General features: G+C 45.5%; 6 protein-coding genes across 6 annotated transcripts; 2 read left to right on the top strand and 4 right to left on the bottom strand.

The window, feature by feature from the left end:
* Positions 1-13: 13 nt before the first annotated feature.
* On the bottom strand, positions 14-1,044 carry F5Y00DRAFT_224169 (uncharacterized protein). Its single transcript, XM_048005967.1, has 3 exons — positions 648-1,044; positions 383-546; positions 14-234 (listed from the first exon to the last, which is right to left on the bottom strand). The coding sequence occupies exons 1-3, from the start codon at positions 829-831 to the stop codon at positions 106-108; spliced, it is 477 nt and encodes a 158-aa protein (XP_047869917.1). The 5' UTR covers positions 832-1,044; the 3' UTR covers positions 14-105.
* Positions 1,045-1,835: 791 nt separating this feature from the next.
* Positions 1,836-4,410, bottom strand: F5Y00DRAFT_224167 (MFS general substrate transporter). The gene is made up of 2 exons (XM_048005966.1): positions 3,615-4,410; positions 1,836-3,534 (listed from the first exon to the last, which is right to left on the bottom strand). The coding sequence occupies exons 1-2, from the start codon at positions 4,055-4,057 to the stop codon at positions 2,082-2,084; spliced, it is 1,896 nt and encodes a 631-aa protein (XP_047869916.1). The 5' UTR covers positions 4,058-4,410; the 3' UTR covers positions 1,836-2,081.
* Positions 4,411-5,656: 1,246 nt separating this feature from the next.
* Positions 5,657-6,978, top strand: F5Y00DRAFT_224163 (uncharacterized protein). Its single transcript, XM_048005965.1, has one exon. It carries the CDS (start codon positions 6,112-6,114, stop codon positions 6,685-6,687), a length of 576 nt encoding a protein of 191 aa, XP_047869915.1. The 5' UTR covers positions 5,657-6,111; the 3' UTR covers positions 6,688-6,978.
* Positions 6,979-7,059: 81 nt separating this feature from the next.
* F5Y00DRAFT_224156 (general substrate transporter) lies at positions 7,060-9,777 on the bottom strand. Its single transcript, XM_048005963.1, has 5 exons — positions 9,465-9,777; positions 8,621-9,414; positions 8,102-8,571; positions 7,362-7,932; positions 7,060-7,308 (listed from the first exon to the last, which is right to left on the bottom strand). The coding sequence occupies exons 1-4, from the start codon at positions 9,631-9,633 to the stop codon at positions 7,779-7,781; spliced, it is 1,587 nt and encodes a 528-aa protein (XP_047869914.1). The 5' UTR covers positions 9,634-9,777; the 3' UTR covers positions 7,060-7,308; positions 7,362-7,778.
* Positions 9,778-12,850: 3,073 nt separating this feature from the next.
* F5Y00DRAFT_63684 (glycoside hydrolase family 72 protein) lies at positions 12,851-15,024 on the bottom strand. The gene is made up of 3 exons (XM_048013942.1): positions 14,748-15,024; positions 14,491-14,678; positions 12,851-14,425 (listed from the first exon to the last, which is right to left on the bottom strand). The coding sequence occupies exons 1-3, from the start codon at positions 14,887-14,889 to the stop codon at positions 13,475-13,477; spliced, it is 1,281 nt and encodes a 426-aa protein (XP_047869913.1). The 5' UTR covers positions 14,890-15,024; the 3' UTR covers positions 12,851-13,474.
* A 1,843-nt stretch (positions 15,025-16,867) lies between these two features.
* Positions 16,868-18,682, top strand: F5Y00DRAFT_63679 (WD40 repeat-like protein). The gene is made up of 4 exons (XM_048013941.1): positions 16,868-16,959; positions 17,014-17,076; positions 17,138-18,223; positions 18,295-18,682. The coding sequence occupies exons 1-4, from the start codon at positions 16,957-16,959 to the stop codon at positions 18,478-18,480; spliced, it is 1,338 nt and encodes a 445-aa protein (XP_047869912.1). The 5' UTR covers positions 16,868-16,956; the 3' UTR covers positions 18,481-18,682.
* The last annotated feature ends 501 nt before the right edge of the window (positions 18,683-19,183 follow it).

Here is a 19,183-nt window from a genome sequence, read left to right as displayed (position 1 = left end):
GGTAGAAACTTGGTAGATCATTAACTTGTCATAATATTTCGTTTTCTAGGACTAACAGTACTCTCTACCTTAGGTACCTAAGTCATAAACTTTTAGAGTCGTCGGTTAGGTTAGCTGTTGCTTCTCCTCGTCCCAGACCTGCCCGGACAAATCATGCGCGGGCTCGACCCTGCGCATCCCGTCCATCTTCTTGTACGTCAAAGAGTCTAGATCGATGCCGTAGAACGAGCGGGCCTGTGTTGATTGTGATTGTTAGCAAAAGGGGGTTGCTGGGGGGTTCTGACGTCTGTTCTCTTCTGGAGTATACTATACACCATACATATATACATACACACACACACAACACACACACACACACTCTCTCTCTCTCTCATGTACTTACGCTAATACCATACACATGCTCCTTAACCGTCCCCAAGAAGTCGATACCCAGGCTAGAACCACACTTGGGGCAGAACATCTGATCCTTCTGCTTGGTGTTGAAGCGGTAGCTAGCGCATCGCTCCCGGCTGTTGTTATGCCATACGATATCCGAGGCCTTGGGGTCTAGGCGGGTGTGTTTGTTAGTGTTTGTACTGTCCTATACTTACCTTCGGTAACCGCTTGTGTATATATAGTTGGGAGTGGCGAGGATGGATCGAACTTACAGACGAGCAGATACCCCAAATGGGCGCATGCGGAACAACTGCAGTTGAGGACCTTGTACTCGGGGAAAGGCGGCGATAGGGTGACGGAAAACTTGATGTAGCCGCAGTGGCAGCCGGCTTCGTATGTTCCCGTCTCCTTTCTGTCTTCTACCTTCTGCTCTGCGGCTGCGGCGGCGGAACTCATGATTTTATTTATTTATTTACTTCTTTCTTTCTTTCTTTCTTTCCCGGTCCTTTAGGTCTTTGTCTTGTTACCTTTACCGTATATATCGCCTACTACCACCAGCCCGCTGTTCGTAATCTACTACTTGCGTGTAGAATTGGTACGTACGTCAGATGAATTGAGTAATGAGTGTATACGGTAGAAACGAAGAAGAAGAAGAAGAAGAAGAAGAAGGAGTATACGGCAGTTGACAGATCGAGAAAGCTAAGTCTATAATATAAGGTCGAGGAGTATAATCGTCTTATTATAAATATTTCCACGGGCGGATTATTAATATACGAGTACCTACATACCACGTAAACCAACCTAGTATCCAAGAAACCGCGGGGTCCTTTTGTCACGGACATCCGTACGGGAAGGATCAAAGAACCCTGTCCTGTTTTGGTAATATTATGTAGATATGTATGTCTAATCGTATGTCTTATCTTCCAGCACTCTGACTCACTTATTATTTCTATGGATATGTTAGTTATGTTAAATGTAGAAGTTAGGTATGCAATGCATTCCCTCGGTCTTGTGCAAGGGCGCGGGGCATTGTGGGGGAAAACTCCGAATAAGTGACTGAACAAATGCCCTCATTGTATTGTACGACGGGCAGGGATTCAAAAATATTTGCTGGCTATGTACGTAATTACTGCGTCTATACGTGCCTATCTCGATCGGTAGGCCAGGGAACCTAGTCTGGAATATCCATGGTTGTCTCGACTCTCCCATGTAAGCCGTAAGCAATTAGGGCACGCCCTTTTACGAATTGGGCATTGTATCTCGACCTCATTGGCGGGAATTCTATGGTGGCTTAGACTCTGTGTAACGATAGTTTCCAACAATTTATACAGTTAGTTAACTTATAAACAACCAAGGTTAATAAACTTAAACCAGATATGATAGTTAAGTAGTTAAGTTTTAAGATAAGTCAACTTATTGATAACAATCTTAATCACAATAAGAAACGTAAACAATAATTATTAAGGGTATTGATAGTTTATGGAATTATTACTCCTAACGAGTTATAGTCGTAGCAGTAGCAGTTATATACTACTTAAGTATTTACAAGTTACCTGTCATCTATTGGTATTGGTATAATTAAGTTACGTCGTCCATAACAACGCATCATTCCGTAACATCTATAAGTCTAAACCCAGCCGTATAATCCACCCGGTATTTTTTATTCCTTCATAAATTCCGGATATATAATTAATAAAAACGCGCACCTAGGCCTTTTCGGTCTCGACATTAGTCTTTGGGGCGCTCGACGCGGCAGCGTGATCTGTCACCTCTCCGTCGACTGCCGTATCGTTGCTGGAGTTGGAGCCAATGCCCGGTGTGTTTCCGGGAAGTGATGGGGCGAACTTGCTCTTGGCACGGATCTTGTGGCCGTATAGGTAGAACATGACTGGAATAGGTACCAGCAGAGCAGCTACGCAGCCTAGCAACGTAGCTGCCCATTGGATTCCAAGCCCATTGAACATATATGTCGCAAATAGAGGGAACCCGGCACCGCAGAGAGATCGGAGGAACGTGTTTCCTGCGATAGCCGAGGCGGCGAACATAAGATAGGCATCAACAAGGTAGTTGAGAGCCTGAAGGAAAATACCCATAAGGCCAAAGCCTGTTAGGATACCCGAAGCGGCAGGAACAATCCAGTGGATGTCTGATCGATAACCTGACCATCCAAACCAGAAGATACCGCCAGTGAACGAAACACCACCAGCGATAACAATGGGGAGACGCCATTCGGGGATGGGTATGCCGTTGTTGGCAGCCAGCTTACGTTGGTACGAAGGCTGGTCGAGCAGCACTACAATACCTGCCAGGAGTTGACCGATAATCATGCCAAAGAAGGCCAGACCAGACTGGCCGGCGTTGAAGTGGTGTACTCCTTGGAAGACAAAAGGATACGCCGTTAGGAAGAGATAAAGCAGTCCGTAAATGAAAGCCATGTAGATCGAAAGCAGCGTGACAATTGGCTCGCCGAACAGAAGTCGCATGGGACGAGTAAAGTTCTTCTGGATCAGCTCTTTAAAGTCAACTTCAATTTCTTCCTGCTTGGCGTGGATACCCCAATTCTTAGTACGACGACGCAACTCGGCCGCCTTTTCGATCAAGATCACAGGAGGGTAAGTCTCGCTTAAGAAAAGTAGATCAAGGCCGAACGCCAACCAACCCATGATGCTCGCGACATACATGGTCCAGCGCCATCCGAGATAAGACGTCACAATGAAACCTCCTACGAAAGGGGCTAGCAAGGGACCGGTGAAAACAGCCATGGAGAAAAGGGTAATAGCGACACCTCGAGTGGCATTGTTAAACATGTCTGAGAAGACAGCAGCAACGACAGCCAGCGGGCAAGCACCGAAGAAACCGGCAAAGAACCGGCAGATAAGGAGCGTCTGTAAATCCTTGGCCGTTGCGCAAGCAATGGAGAAAACCGAAAATCCGAACATAGCTATGACTATCGGCAAACGTCGCCCCTTTAATTCGGATAGGGGCGCCCAGAATGTCGGGCCGGTTGCAAAACCGACCACGAACAAAGAAACACCTAATATGCCAACTTCGGAACTGACGCCGAATTCCTTAGCTACATAAGGGGTTGCGGCTGAGAAAATACTGGAGGCGAAAGCAGAAGTCATTGTGGTGTAACCGAGCATAGCGGCTGTGAGTAACCTATAGGGAACTCGGGTTAGAGAATTGTATGACAGGTAGGTAGTTATAACTTTGTGATTGTTATATATAATATAACTTACTTCTTTTTAAGCGACCAGTTCTGGGCGTGATAAGGATCATCAGGGCCATCGAATTCCACAACATAGTCTTCTTGGTTGGGTAAAGGGGGCGGGAAGGGCTTCCCGGCCCCGAAAGCAGGTAACGGTTTTCTCGACTCCCGGCTCTTAAGGCTTCGTCCAACGGTAGCACTATGTTGACTTCGGGCGGTATTAATACGACTAAGTTCGGTAGGATGTCGTTCGAGGTCTCGTTGTGTGGGAATACGGCTCATGTTGCCTGTGTTTCTATGCGCCATACCATCGTCACTTGAAGTCGTCGATATAGACGACGCCGAAACAACTCGTTCGACTTCATTACTGGCACGGCGGTACGGATGTTCGGGATTGGCCTTGGATGCAGTAGGAGACATATGCCGTAAGGCATCCTCTTCAGCTCGGATGAGCTCGCGATCGACCTCGTCCATTATTCAAACGATAATGGAATATATTTAACCACAACAATAATTGAAAATAATATGCTTGTTACCAAATGGGTTATAATATGCTTTGTTGTGGTGGCGGTCAGAGAGGCAAGTAGAAGGTTGCTCGTAACTAAATTACAAACAAAGGTATAGTTCGTTATGTACGGTATACTCGAGAACAAAGAAACAACGAGTATAGTAACTATGATATAATAGAACTACGCGCACGCTTGCAACGCGAAGAGGGGCTCAACGAGAATTGAAGATAAGAAAAGAAAAAAATAAAAAGTCTTCAATCAGGCCACGGGGGTACCCTGATAATAAAGGAATTTTAAAAAAAAAAATCCATTCGAAATGGAACAGCTTGGGTCGGGATTAAGAAAGCTCTAATATCTATTAGAGGCGATAAAGAGAAGGGGTTCGGCATTCGCTTTTTGCCGTGGTAACTAGAAAAGAATTATGGATCTACCTACTAACCTAGACAGAAGGCCCTGGGTCTTCAATGACGAAGGGTATGTAAAGATTTCCACAGGGCCTTTCAACTAGTAAGCAGCCTAAATACATAGTGGCCGGGGGGTTGATTCGTTGGGCTGTATCGTACCTGCCCTCGGGATGGTGCATGAACCCGACCGTATTGTTTGATTCACTATCATAATAGCTAACGCTAATCGTACATACAGTAGTAGAAAGCTTGACTATGCCGCATTTCTATACCGTATTTCTAGAAAATACGCGAATGGACCCAGCACTACGGCCACATCCATGTCCCGATCCATGCCCTCATCCCATCGGCGTTATGACAGCATGACCATTAATAACACCTGAAAACTTGAGACTACATACATAGTAAGGTTGACTTATTAAGCAGCTTTCCGAATGACTCGATTGTGCCTCTCTTATCTGCGCTCTCTTATACTTCTCTTACCTATCTACCTCAATGGGTAGGTAGATAAAAGTCTCCAAATAGATCTTTTAAAATATTGATTTATTAATTGGGTATGCTTAAGTCAGATCCCTTGATAATCACAAAAGAACGGGACCCTTGTAAACACAGCCGCACCTTAGGTATTCTAACCTGCTGGATGGAATTCAGAAGATAGGTAACAATGAAAAATTTCAATAGGGGGGGCGACTGAAAGGGTAGGATGGGCCGAGGTGCAAATTAGAGAAGGGGGAAAAGGTGCTACGATGGCGGGGCCCTTCGTATCTAAGATCTTTTGATTTGTACACAAGTATCGACTCCAGTCTCCACCATATCCATTAACCCCATTAAAAAACCTATTGAACGTGCGGTGTCAAGGATATGTCAAGACCCAAAGCTGTTCAAGCAAGAGTCGAGATTCAAAAGATCGGGCCTCAAACATTGGTTTATCAGTCACGGGTCCCTGCTCGGCTGCTCTACCCGGCTCGGTTTGAAGCGCTTCACAGCGGTGAGCTAACAATCAACTTTTTTTTTTTGAAGGGAAAAAAAAAAAAAACTAGACTTGCAATCTGATCTTACATAATCGCAAAAGGAACAAGAAAAAAATTAAAAATTTAATCAGCCTCGGCTCGTCAACGCCGAGAGAAAATAATGTGTACGTAAACACACGTAATAAATACGATGTTAAAGGTTGCGAGTAATGTGTAACCAAGAAACCAGTTGGTTACAAAATATCATAGCAAACATGTTCGCACCGGTTACCAGTCACAATCCGACATACAATAAGTAATAGGTACCTATGTACTAGGTAACCTAGCGTATGATCCAATACGTTTCTTTATGATGTCTAGTTTTTGCAAAATCGATCCTCGAGTCATACGTCAATGAGACGTAAAGTATGTATGCGATAGTGGCAGAGCGGCAATGCCCCAACACCGGGATTCCATATTTGTCATGTAGGTATGTACTGGTGATGACAACTGAATGACTATATTGATTGTAATCCTAAATATTATCTTTTCGAATAGACACCCTTACTTTAATAGAGTATTATAATCAAATCGTGAGTATTCAAGGTCGTCCTTTTTTCTTTTCTTTTCTTTTTTTTTAAAAAACAATCAAAGCCTGCAAAAAGATGAATCTACAGGATCAATTACATTGGGTGCAACATCAACGGCTAGAGGTCACCTCGCCGTCGATTGAAGCGGCCGAGAGGATGGCTGCACGGCAACAACATCCACAAGTTACAGGTCAACCGTTACGTCAACTTACAGGCGCCCAGGCCCAGGTTCAGCCTCGGTTTAAACAATATCGCTATCGAGGGCCTGAGGAGTTGAAACAGAATAAAGCTAAAGAACTGACGAGAGACGAGAGATTCGAAATTCGGGTCGTAAAAAAGTATTTCCCTGAATTGAGTTATATCGACATAGCACTCAAAACGGGCTTTACGAGAGCCCAGGTCCAGACGGCCCTTACGGGTCCCCTTACGCCCAAAAAGAAAGGCATCGGTGGCTATAAAGACCTTTCTTCTCACGAGTTGGAGGCCCTATTAAAATTCTTAAACGCCGACCAATCACACCGGGAGATACCCTGGGGAGACCTCAGATTCGTGGTCCCCGAGATCTCTCAGTACGGCCCCATCGTGATAAGCCGTACTTTGAAAGGCCTGGGCTTTGAAAGGCCTAACCCGACACAGCAAAAGCGACTGTAGAAGAGATGGATAGGCTCGAAATCTTTGCTATTGAGCGGCCTCCCAATAGCCCTGATTTAAACGCTATTGAAAACGTATGGGCCTGGATGAAAGACTGGCTGGATATTCATTCATTATCATGTGGAATCGTTGAATTCGCAGGAGCTCAATGAGGCTATTTAAAGGGCCTGGGAGGTCGTGCCTGAGGATTTCTTCAAAACATTGTCTTACTCGATGTATAACAGTAAAATCGTATATGCTACCAGGTGGTAGACAGCAAAAATGTTGAATCTATTCCCACGATTCCCACGATATGAAAAAGGATTACAATCAATATAGTCATTCAGTTGTCATCTCCATTGACATTTTGTACTAACTATTATATATAAATTTGTATGCAAAGCTACGTACTAGCCATGTTGGGTTATATATCTCCACTTAGCGCTCGTGCTACTAATTATCATCCTACATAGAGACCTGTACACTACGGTCAACGCTGCGGCTCTCTTTCCGGGTGGGTAATTCGCTAGACGTAAGTAAGTAATAGTTTGGTGCCCATCACACCACCGTGTCGGTTAGTATAATTCCGATGTACATACATACATACACTACACATGCCACTGCGCTTACTCGTGCATAATTCTAATTGATAATCAGATCAGCTACCTAAATAAAATTTTGTGGGAGGGGCTCACTTGAGACGATCCACTCACTTCGATTTGTCAGACCAATTACATAGTATGCAATGGATCGGTGTGTTTGTAAACCCGGTTCGAACGACATCCTTTCTCCACGGCCGTGCCGATTCGGACGGTGACTCGGAGATGGTGTTAGCGGTGATAAGCCACCGTACGGCTTAACTAATCCTAACGTCAGGTGGAGCGCAAGCTAGGGCTGACTGCGGTTGCACATTAATAGATACCTAGCAGCACGTCCATGCAACCTTAACTTTACCACGAGGACGGGACGTACGGCGTAAGCTTGCGCTATCCTATCTCGTGCATAGGATCGGTCATTTGCATAGCCGCGTTACACCGAAATCGCTTTTCCGACAGGAGCGTAATCATTTAAAGATTTCACGCCCTTTTAGTACGGAAAACTACAGGCCGCGGTTATTTTACGCCCCAGCCGTTTTCTAACAAACAAGTGGCTTCTTCGAGAGTCAATCCCGCCGTTTCCGGATATATCTTCCAGACAGCACACCAACCAATAGCGCAAACGATGCCGTATAAACCGAACGTTATCGAAGGAGTTAACAGGTCCATCCTGTTATGAGTTAGTTTCCACAGCGAGAAAAAAATGTTATGGATTCAGTTATATGAAGACGTTAATTCCGAAATTGTTAGTTACTTACTATAAGATGTGTTAATAGTTGAACTCCAATAAAAAAATTTTTAAAGTATAGGTACGGCTGTCTGAATATTGAGTACGTACCAATGGCAAAAATGTCAACCCAACGATAAAATTGGCCAACCAGTTCGTAGCTGTCGCTAGTCCACTACCAAGTGAGCGTACGTTAAGCGGGAAGAGTTCGCTTTGCATCCATGGGACATTACCAAGTCCCAGAGCGTAAGCCGCAACGTACGTCATGATACTTACTAGAATAACAATAGCAGCACCTCGCGAAGATATCGAAGCGGCGTCGGTGACAGGTGCATCGCCACCGACATTAGTATCGCCAGACGGTATTTTAAGCAAGCTGAAACCAAATGCTGATAGGAAAAGGCCGATTACCATGAAAGGTAATGAGTATAACAAGATCCGTCTACGGCCGATGCGGTCGATTGAAAGTAGTGCAAATACGGTAAAAACGAAGTTTGTGGCGGCGACTGTCAGCGATGTGAGCGTCGGGACCGAGAATCCCAACATAGTGAAAATTGTGGCAGAGAAATACATCAATGAGTTCTTCACAATCAATTAGAATAGGATATTTAGGAGGGGCGTAATGACTTACAAAACCGCAAAGCTGTTGTAACCCCTGAAGTAAGCAGGCGATAATCAGCGCCCGTCGGTTTTTTGACACATTAAGAAGCTCATGCCACCCCTTAAGCCATGTACTACTATTCCAGCCTCCATTATTGGCCAATGCTAAATTCCCCTGCTCTTCCCTAAGCTCCATCTCAATATCTTTCACAACGCTGTCAATTAATCGGCGAGAAGCGGGATCGTATCCTAGCGTCTTTTCGATAACGCGCCGAGCATCGGCTGACTTCCCTACTTTTACTAGCCAGCGGGGAGTATCAGGCATGAATAATAGGAGAAGACATTGCAGTGCAGCGGGCAGAGCCCCTAAGCCGACCATCCATCTCCATCCCGTAGAGGGATCGCCATGCTCAGCAAACATCCATCCAATAACGTAAGCTACAACTTGTCCGGCAGTGATGGATAGTACGTTCATCGTTACGAGCATACCACGGTAAGCCGGCGGAGCTAGCTCAGCAATGTATAACGGCGTTACAAAGCTCGCAGCACCTACGGCGGCTCCGACTATCGACCGTCCAAGGACCATGCCCGACACAGTGAAGCTCATAGACTGAACCACAGCTCCGATTACAAAGAGCAGATCCGACAGTAGTATAACGGGTTTTCGACCGAAGTAATCAGCAAGGATGGACGAGATCGGGGACAAGATGAGGGCGAATAGCGCGGTGCATGACGTGATGAGAGATTTATCGAGCGAGTTTAACATCCTCCCGGACAGCGAGGTGCCTATCGAAACCAACGTAGCCGAAATTACTCCCGTATCATCTTTTTCACGTATAAGCAGTTGCACGGAATATTGAAGGCGTTATACTTACATCCGAACAGGAGCCCGCTAATACAAGCGGACAGAGTCAAGAGCCATATAAAAACGCCCGGGCGACCAGCAGGCCATTCGATTATCGCATCCTCACCATCTGAGCGCACTTCCTCTTCTAGTTCGTCCTCCTGATGCGATAGCAGGGGAGCTTCCGCTGGACTTGTCATACTGAGATACCACTGGTGCTAGTTGTCACCGCATTAACTCATATTTGTATTGGCAGATTTGCATGGGAGTTGCCGTCGTTTCAAACAAAGAATCGTTGGTAACTTGTCTCTGAACCTTGAGTGTAACACTAATAAATGTTGAAGTAGTACGGTTTGTAGTTTAACACGCGACGACGTCGCGGCGACGTCAGCGGTCCCGGCTAATTTTCGGCCCCTAAAGCTCACGGAGCAGAAGCTTCTGTGTGACATTACACAACGTATAGTGACCCGTGCTTACCTTCTTATGTACATCTACGTATCATGCACCAAACTCGAATAATTACAACACTGAATAGAAGCGTGTCATATAATTTACTTTTAAACTTAGTCCTCGAATTATAATTCAAACACATTACCAGAAGGTATTAATACTGAACCAACCGACAACACCACCACTAAGAAACAAGCTCAGAACAACGATGTAAAGACGACCCTGTCTTGTAAAGCTCTCAGATGTCTGTTATGGTTTGCCACAAAGACGTCAAAAATCTTTTGCCAGATCGGCAGATAGTCGATTCAGGCGGTTGAACTTGGAAAGGATAAGGATTGTGTTCAGTATGATGGCCAAAATTATTATAAGAGCCCCTAATGCCCTTGCGTATAGAACTTGCAAGGGGTTGATATTGCAAGTGCTCCATCGGATGAGATTGGGATGACTATATCTTCGCAACTTCGTCTCAGCTGTCAGAAACACTAAAAGAAAGCTGGACGGGTGTGTCGTATGTTGAAAAGCATGAAAACAAGCAGTTCGATCTTCATGGGACAGGTTCAACTTCTGTGGCCCAGAGGTCGATATGTACTGGCGAGCTACTTCTATGACTTCGTCTCGGAAAGGCTGCGTAGAGACTTTCTTAACATTAGCTACAGAGCAGCTCAAAGAGACTATACCTCTTGAATATCATTATATTCTTTAAGTACGATGTAAGCATTGATTTCGCCATCGAGTCCTTGGTTTGGCTATCGAAGCCGGTCGCACAATGCAAAGAACGGTGGATCTTCTCATCCTAAAAGGTATAGATGACCTACGAAATAGAGAATTCCACGTAGTACATCAGCCTGGCGAAAGAGAAGAGGGGGCCGTCTTATACTAGAAAATAGCTTTCCACCCAGGTATTATCGAGGGATATCCCGGGAAGACGAAACCTGCATATTGAAAGCTTCCCCTCACATCCTAGAACCATTGTTGCACACATGGAATAAATGACACCATCCTTGATCCAAGCGAAACGTAAAGTTCCATACATCTCTCGTAGAGACATCGACATCCTTGTCTGGTCACATCCGGCCGCGACCAACCTTAATTCGACCGCAAAGCGTTTGCATTTCGGACGATTAAGCTGGATTAGGTATGCAAGAAGAATATTCTTCCCAAGTTTCTCAAATAGTGAGTTCCGCAGTCAATAATATCAGATCACCTTCGGTTCCTCCAGGTTTCAGATCCTACTGAAAGAATGAAATATAAAAAGCCGGCGGGACGTAAGTTGAATTCGTTCCGAATGCAATCGTGTGTCAAATGGCGATCTAAAGGACCTTTTGTACTGATGGATTCAATGGTTGCCCAAGCTGCGTTTGGTTGCAACCTTGCGTACCGATTGTACTCATGCTCTACAACCTCGAAGCCCTTTTCAAACAAGATATACTCACTAAAGCCGATACTCTCTTGATACCTAATTATATTTTAGTCGAGTACTTATTGAAGTCAATAATTAGTATCTAATATCTTATAGTAATGCGTGCTATTGGACATATTTTCGACTATTACAGATAGAATATAAGTAGAAATACGTCTAAGAGAGTGACATTTCTAAACATGCTAATCTAATTGAATTATGAAAAAGGCATGATAGTTCATACCGTGAATGCGATACAATCTGTAGGAATATAAAGGCCCAACCCCTGATCCTCAAGCAAAACAGTCTTAACCACCCCTTAAAACCATCATATAAGAGAACGCAAGAGCGAACCCCAAAGCAAACACTTCTAACGGCGGGTATCTGGAAAAGCCAAACGTGGGCTTAATCCCCTTTAGCCCGCCACTCAGCCCCGTCTCCGCTATCTTGACCGTCGTGACCGTGACCCCGCCGGCCCCCGTCCCTACCCCCAAGACGGTGGTCGTTCTCGTGATAGTCGTAGTAGGCGGTGGGCCGCTTAAAACGCCCGTCGCGAGCCCCGGCTCCGCGCGGTACACCTTCAGACACCCGTCTTTCGTACACTCCGTGTTCGGCGCGCAGCAGCCGCCCCCGATGCTCTTGTCGCAGGGGCTCATCTTGCCGTCGCAGCGCGGCGGCTGGACCTCGCTGGCGAGACATTGCGATTTGCCCGCGCAGCAGTAGACGCCCGACGGCGAGAAGTCGCTCGAGTAGCAGACCATTCCTTCGGGGCAGCATATATTCTTCGCTTTCTCGTTAGATTATATCTATCTATCTATCTATACCTCCTACGCCATCATCATCATCTCCCTTAGGTGACGATAAAAAGCTAAAAGGAAAAGCCAATATATATAAGGATATGATATCAGGAGAAATACGAACAGGTTGATTATAAGCCTCGCAGCTATCCCTCCTCTCGCCGCACATATCGACAATCGCACCTCTTGGGACGACGGGCGGGGTGTCTGGGCCCGTGGACTGGCCGTCGGTAGACTTGGCCTTGTCTTTCGGCAAGAAGGCGCCGCTCGAGTAGTACATGGCGTCGTAGTAGACGGTGAAGACGACGCCGGTGATCAGCACGCCGACGACGACTACGACGAGCGAGATGAGAAAGATCCATCGCAGCGTAGGCCGGTTCTGGAACGGGCACTACCGATGCCAGTCGAGCTTGGCTCGTAGGCAGTTTTCGTTCTTGATGTTCCAGGCTTTGCGCTTGTGGCTATCGCAGTGCTCGTCAGCGGCTACTACCGAAGGCTGTTGTGGTTGGGGTTGGCTTTCGTCTGCCATGTATCTAGGTAGGACTAATGGAGCTGTTGGAATCTTTAGGGTTGCTATCAGATACTAAATACACTTTTGAGCCGGAAAAATTGTAGGTGATACTAGGAGTTTTACGTGTAGGTAGAAATGAGGGTTGGTAGAATTATTATCTGAGACATTTCATTCGATGTATATATGTAATCAAGCAGCACCTCCTTTATAGAGGGTAGACATTGTATGTGGCCACCTTCCTGTGAGAAGGCTTGAATTGTAATTTATGGAAGGAATAATGTTCTCACTGGAAACACTAACGGCTTACATGTTGGGCAGCTAAAGACTGGCTAATTAGGTACATGTTCCTTCTTCACATCTTACAGGTAGAAACGTACGATAATCACACTGTAGCAAAACGTTCTATAATGAGTGAAGGGTATCACAGCCAAAGCGGCGTTTTTATTTAATTAGCATCAGGAAGTTGATCTTCCTTAGCTGTGTAATTGTTGCTTCGTGACAATCATGAGTGTCGTTTGTCGTTTATCTGAAAACCTCTTAACTCGTCCTCCTCGTATGCAAGCCGAAGCACATTCCTCGCAGTCATCTTCTGAAGTGTATCATCTAAACATGTCCAGATGTCCACGACAGACGCCGATCATTAGGTAATGGCCTGGAGCTATCCAACACAAGACAACAGACGCCGTGTACAATGTCTTGCGGATGCTCCGAAGAAACTTCCCTAACCGAGTAGTCGAAAGGAAGGATTAGGTGGTATCTGACGAATAGTGCCGGCCATAAAACCTCCTGTGTGGGATTAATTAAGGGAGGAGGGCACGGCGGAATAGAACGTCAGGACCGAAAAAGTTGTAGTGCTCAAGTCTTTCAATCGAATCAAAGTTGAATTAAAGCCATAATGTGAAAACCATCATTACACCTACGAGACCGGCACCCATACCGGCAATTTCTTTCGATCCAGAGACAGCATTTTGAGTTTCTGACGGGTCGGCACTGGCAGCCGTACCGGTAGCACTAGGCACGGACGAATAAGTGCTGGCGCTAAGTGTTGCTCCTAAACTTGGGACGGCGACGTTGCCATTAACAAGCCATCCACTGGCAGTTGAAGTTGGGCATGCACGTGTCGAGACCGACTTCGTGTCGTATTTTGATCTGGGAACTCCAGTGGGTGTGATAGTCGCCCAGTGCTTGCTAAGGTTGTCGAAATCGGGTGTGACAGGTGTCGGGGTACCCGCACGAGTGTAGCCACCGACGATATTCTCACCAGTGACAGTCGGGTCGACCTTAGGACCGTACGAAATTAAACCGTATTCGTTGGCTTCCTGGATCCATTCGTACACGATAGCTCCGCTCCAGTCATTCACCATTTCAGGGCCGAATATAGCGACTTGGTCGTCGAACAATCGCGGACCAGGCTTATTACATCCAGTCTCGGAGAAGAAAATAGGCACGGGAAAGTTCTTAGCCTGCTCCTCGAGGTTGGCGTAACCGGAGGTCTGATAGTCGGTGGGATCACACCATTGGTATGAATTCAAGCCGTAGAAGTCGATGTTCTCGGACGAATTTCCTCCACAGGTAAGATAGTCTTGTAGCCAAGGTCGAAGCTCCGCAATATCGGTAGCAGAGTAACCAATTGGGATCTTGCGGTATCCCTTCGAGTCTCTATACGCCTTCAGATCACGAGTGCTTGCCTTAATAAACGGCGCGGCCAACGACTGATTGTTGATGGCGATAATTTCATTTCCCACAAATAAGCCTAATAGATTATCATAGTCATGGAATGTATCCATAACCTTGGAGTAGGCGTCGAATTGGGTTTGGTTCCACCAAGGATCATTCTAAAGCAATTTAGTACTGGCTAATTTGAAGGAAGACTGATAAGTCTTCTGAACTTTGAGCTTACGGGCAAGATGTAGGTGTCGAAAGTATCCATATCTACCATGGCATAAATACCAGCGTCGGCGAAAGCGGACATGCAACCGTCATGGTCTCCTTCCGGGTCGACGTGATAGACGCGAATGGCGTTGGCACCTAATTTCTTCATGAGCGAGGCATCCCGCTTACATTGCTCAGTATCGATCAACGGGTCCTCTGAATACTAGTTAGTATTATAAAACAATTGGTTTACTGAATTGCGCATGTTTTGGGTATTGGACTTACTCTCAGTGAGTTGATAAGCAACTCCCTTTATGAAGAATTGATCGCCATCGCTTGTAAAGAACTTGCCGCCGACTGCCTCAACTGTCGGTATGGCGTATGATAGCGTAGCGCTGCATAGCGCTAGAAGTAGTGAAGAGCGCATATTATCGGATCGAGAGCGACTGTACGGTAACGATGTAGATTATAGTGTTTGAAAAATTAGGTACTTATAAAGTTCTGAAGCGAATCTTCCACGGTTCTATGATTATTGTAAAGCTTGAATAGTCACGATGGTCGAACGAGTGTGAGTCGAGTCGTTAGGGATGAATCCTGTTTAGCGAGGGCCAGAAAGAGTATCAATGTCCGGAGTCGAAACGAATGCGCTCCAGATCAAACTTGGCAACGAACGGATAACGAACGGACAAGCGAATGTTTATGATTTTCCCCTTTTCGATTTTTGACTCGACCAAATCTCTGCGGCGCTACTCCTCCGGAAGTAAATCACGGATAACACGAGATACGTAGAGAGAGAAAAGAGAAGGTTGAAGGATCCGGAGAAGAATAAATATGGACGTGATGTAGCGTACCTAAGCAGCTAAGGTCTCGTAGGGCGCAATCCTAGCCTGTACCTACATATCAAACGCACTACTACCGTAACTAATCGAAGAAGCGGGACCTTCTCCTAAGCAACCCCTTGTAAATACCAGACTATTTACCTTGATTTTGGGGAAGCTTGATCCAAGCTTGGCAAAGCTTCGATCTAATAGGCTGGAAGGTCGACTGGCAGCCACTGGCAGCCAATGACAGAAGTTTATGGCATCGGTCTGTAGATAAGATTTTGGGGCTTTCTCCATAGGACCTACCTAGGCCTACCTAGGAGGTATGTAAAGGTCGGAAAATTCAAGGATAAGAAAAGGATCGACAAGGCCTCCCCCCGGTCCATTTGTTCCGGCCAAAAGAAAATTCAGAAAGAACGCCCCCCGGCCCTCCCCGGTCGATTGGTGACTATTATCTATGTAGTACTGTCACTAACTTACGCTGTAAAACGTAGACGCGTATGCTATAAAATTCAAGCAACGAAGACATTGGCTCAAATATCGTATGCATACCTAGTAGAGGTAGATGTTGCTGCAAACGGCTTCGAGAGTTGCATCATTATTGGTTCATTGTATCATGGGGTTCCGTGTTTCAGACCTTCTATTCAGATGTGCTGCTCATGATAGGAGAGATTTGGTGGGATTTACATATGTACCGTTGCACAGATCTACATACATTACTCGGGCTTCCTGGCTGCTTGGGTTATGTTAGGTACAATACGGAACCTAACATACATAGGTAGCTTGCAGGGCAGCAGGGATACGCAATGAATCCTTCAAGCAACCACATACATAACGCTATGTAGAAAGATATTATTGATTTGCGTATCTAGTATGTATATAGGGCTTGCATCTTTAATACTTTAATCTCATCGCGATGTTGTATGGAATAAGGTTAGATCCGAATTGACATTCGGGAGTATCCTTAACCTAATTGCTTACTTGGATGAATTTAACCTAAAATGTAGTAGAATCAACTAAATACTAATGCGGGTTCAACGCTCATGCAACCACGCAGCTTCGAAGTGTTTCTAGCCATACCTCCTATGTAAACGAAGCGCAGGCATGCCTCCTAAACTAGCCGCCCATTTGTGCATCATGACGTATTGAAAGGATAAGCTTGGGTATAATATCAACCATTTATTATTATGATGCTTATGTGCGCGGTAACGTGAATTTGGGTAGCATATTTCTCTTAAAACAGTAACCTGTAAGTAGATCTTATGAATTGGAGATGGATGCATTCCTCGTTTACTTACCACGCTCTAAATAAAGTACAGTCGGACGAGTAAAGCCTTGGTGCAAATAGAAATATACCTTATTGTTTTAGGATACGTTACACTACTTCTTATATCTTCCGACTGTAAAATGTAACAATAAATAATGTGATATGCTGGAATAATATAGTAGCTGAGTAGTACGGAATGGAAATATCCCTATGCGTTGTGTACATAGCAGATAAGAGATGCAAAATGCTATCGATAAAAATGACGATAAGCCTGATAAGGCTTATCGAAGTCTCACGGATGGTGCCAGCCGGCAAAGTGGGATACGAACCTTGAACTTTTTTTCTTTCCTATCGCGTTCAATGCGAAGTCAGCTTCGACATTGCGATATCTTCGTGCTTCGCAATTATGGTAAGTCGCACATCACGTCTACTTGCGCTATAGCATTTCTAACTCCTATTATAGAAGATAAAAGCATTAACCCGCTCAACGGAGGCGTACCAACCCGCCGGATCTGATGTTCCGAAGGTAAATTCTCCTACTTGGAAAACCCTGTACTTTGCTGTTCATGTATCTTACAAGTTTCCAGGCACCTCGCAATCTAGACCCGGCGATCCATCCGTTCGAGAGAGCACGAGAATATACGCGCGCCCTCAATGCCGTAAAGCTAGAGCGCATGTTTGCTCAGCCATTTATCGCACAGCTTGGAAATGGACATGTTGACGGCGTTTACTCCTTAGCGAAGGATCCCAATTCTCTCGAAAGATTTGCCTCTGGCTCGGGCGATGGCGTTGTAAAGTGTTGGGACTTGACGAGCAGGGACCAGGTCTGGAAAACAACCGCTCACGAGAATATTGTGAAGGGCATGGCCTGGACGCCAGATCAGAAGCTTCTTACGTGCGCGGCTGATAGGTCGGTTAAAATCCACGATCCTTATAATACGCGTGACGATTCGCCGCCTATTCACTCCTGGCTCGGTACGCATTCCTTCACAAGTTTGAGTGTTCATAGAGCGAAGAATGCATTTGCGGTCTCTTCCGATGTCATATCTGTCTACAACCTCGACCAGTATACTGCTGCGCCAGAAGTTCTTCGCTGGCCCTCGTCTGGCGAGACGATTAATTCCGTCTCCTTCAACCAAAGTGAGACTTCGGTTCTCGCATCTTGCTCTACAGATCGCTCGATTATCCTATACGACCTCAGAACAGCTTCGCCCCTCGCACGCACTTTTCTCAACTTTAGCTGCAACAAACTGTCTTGGAATCCGGTGGAGCCGATGAATTTTGCTGCGGCGAGCGAAGACCATAATGTATACCTGTTTGATATGCGCAAGTTTGACCGAGCATTGAACGTACTCAAGGACCACGTGGCGGCGGTAATGGACGTGGAGTTCTCCCCGACCGGACAAGAGCTCGTCACAGCCTCGTACGACCGGACGATTCGACTATTCAACCGAGACCAGGGTCATTCGAGGGATGTATATCATACGAAGCGAATGCAGCGAGTTTTCTGCGCTCGATGGACGCCAGATTCCAAATATGTCTTGAGTGGATCGGACGACGGAAACATTCGCCTCTGGAGGGCAAACTCCTCTAAACGAGAAGGTGTGAAATCCGCAAAACAGCGACAAGCACTCGAATATAATGAAGCATTATCCGAAAGATATGGTCATATGGTATGTCCCAGACGTGTTTTCTAACTTGATCATTATATTATAGAATTATGTGCTAATACATATGACAACAGCCTGAGGTGAGACGTATCAAGCGTCATAGACATCTTCCAAAGGTTATCAAGAAGGCAACCGAGATTAAGAAGGAGGAACTTAAGGCTATAAAGCGGCGGGAGGAGAATGAGAGGAAACATACAAGGAAGCAATTCGAGAAGAGGAAGAGTGAACGTGATAAGGTAGTCCTGGCACGAGAGAAGTAATGGCGGATGCCATTTCGAATGAGCAGGTTGTCAGTCAGATATTCATGAACTGCATTTACAAGGCGTTAAGGGGTAGGGAAGACTTCGATACCAGGCATGACATCGATAGGTTGCGTCCACATTCTTGCAACGGATCAAAATATATACTCGCTGCGGATTTCTGCTTAACTTCAGTAAGAGACAAAACCGAGTGACTAGATGTTTGTTTATTAGAAGACAATGGCTAGGATTATGAGTCGACTTATAAGTTTTGAGACCATCTCCTGGACATTTTTAAGTATGCCGAAATGATCTTTAATATCATTTTGAATTTGACACAACCAGGACATCATCTACTAAACCCACCTTGATATATATTGGTTAGTACCTATTTAAGCTTCAGGAGTGCATCTACGAATATAAAATCGGTAGATGGTCCATAGGTACCTACCTCCTAGGTAGTAGATAAAAAAAAGCGCTTGATAACTCTTAGCGAGACCCCTGTTATTAGATGGATACAGCCGATTGGCTGAGTGCAATTGGAACCTGCCTTAGTCGAAACTTACGACGCTTGGGCCATTTGTTTCAAGCGCCCAGGAGCCTTTTTAGAAGCTGAGCTGGAAGTTGCGACGACTGATGGGATTCAACTTGCGATTGTGGACACGGGGCTGGTTTATTGATTTTACTAGTTCCTTCATCCCATCTTCTTCTATCATTCGATTCA

The sequence above is a fragment of the Daldinia vernicosa genome (genome assembly GCF_022497035.1).
Source record: "Daldinia vernicosa strain CBS 139.73 unplaced genomic scaffold F5Y00scaffold_2, whole genome shotgun sequence".
NCBI lineage: Eukaryota > Fungi > Ascomycota > Sordariomycetes > Xylariales > Hypoxylaceae > Daldinia > Daldinia vernicosa.
Note: the sequence above shows the minus strand (reverse complement) of the source record. Positions and strands in the feature narration are given on the sequence as shown.

Coding starts and splice junctions, on each gene's coding strand:
- F5Y00DRAFT_224169 (XM_048005967.1), bottom strand. CDS start 831: ATGAGTTCCGCCGCCGCAGCCGCAGAGCAGAAGGTAGAAGACAGAAAG. Junction 547..647: donor TTTGGGGTATCTGCTCGTCT/GTAAGTTCGATC, acceptor ACACCCGCCTAG/ACCCCAAGGCCTCGGATATC. Junction 235..382: donor AGCATGTGTATGGTATTAGC/GTAAGTACATGA, acceptor CAATCAACACAG/GCCCGCTCGTTCTACGGCAT.
- F5Y00DRAFT_224167 (XM_048005966.1), bottom strand. CDS start 4,057: ATGGACGAGGTCGATCGCGAGCTCATCCGAGCTGAAGAGGATGCCTTA. Junction 3,535..3,614: donor AACTGGTCGCTTAAAAAGAA/GTAAGTTATATT, acceptor AGTTCCCTATAG/GTTACTCACAGCCGCTATGC.
- F5Y00DRAFT_224163 (XM_048005965.1), top strand. CDS start 6,112: ATGAATCTACAGGATCAATTACATTGGGTGCAACATCAACGGCTAGAG.
- F5Y00DRAFT_224156 (XM_048005963.1), bottom strand. CDS start 9,633: ATGACAAGTCCAGCGGAAGCTCCCCTGCTATCGCATCAGGAGGACGAA. Junction 8,572..8,620: donor TACAACAGCTTTGCGGTTTT/GTAAGTCATTAC, acceptor TTGATTGTGAAG/AACTCATTGATGTATTTCTC. Junction 7,933..8,101: donor GGGTTGACATTTTTGCCATT/GGTACGTACTCA, acceptor AACTCATAACAG/GATGGACCTGTTAACTCCTT.
- F5Y00DRAFT_63684 (XM_048013942.1), bottom strand. CDS start 14,889: ATGCGCTCTTCACTACTTCTAGCGCTATGCAGCGCTACGCTATCATAC. Junction 14,679..14,747: donor TGCTTATCAACTCACTGAGA/GTAAGTCCAATA, acceptor ACTAGTATTCAG/AGGACCCGTTGATCGATACT. Junction 14,426..14,490: donor TCGACACCTACATCTTGCCC/GTAAGCTCAAAG, acceptor AAATTGCTTTAG/AATGATCCTTGGTGGAACCA.
- F5Y00DRAFT_63679 (XM_048013941.1), top strand. Junction 17,077..17,137: donor CCGGATCTGATGTTCCGAAG/GTAAATTCTCCT, acceptor ACAAGTTTCCAG/GCACCTCGCAATCTAGACCC. Junction 18,224..18,294: donor CCGAAAGATATGGTCATATG/GTATGTCCCAGA, acceptor ATATGACAACAG/CCTGAGGTGAGACGTATCAA.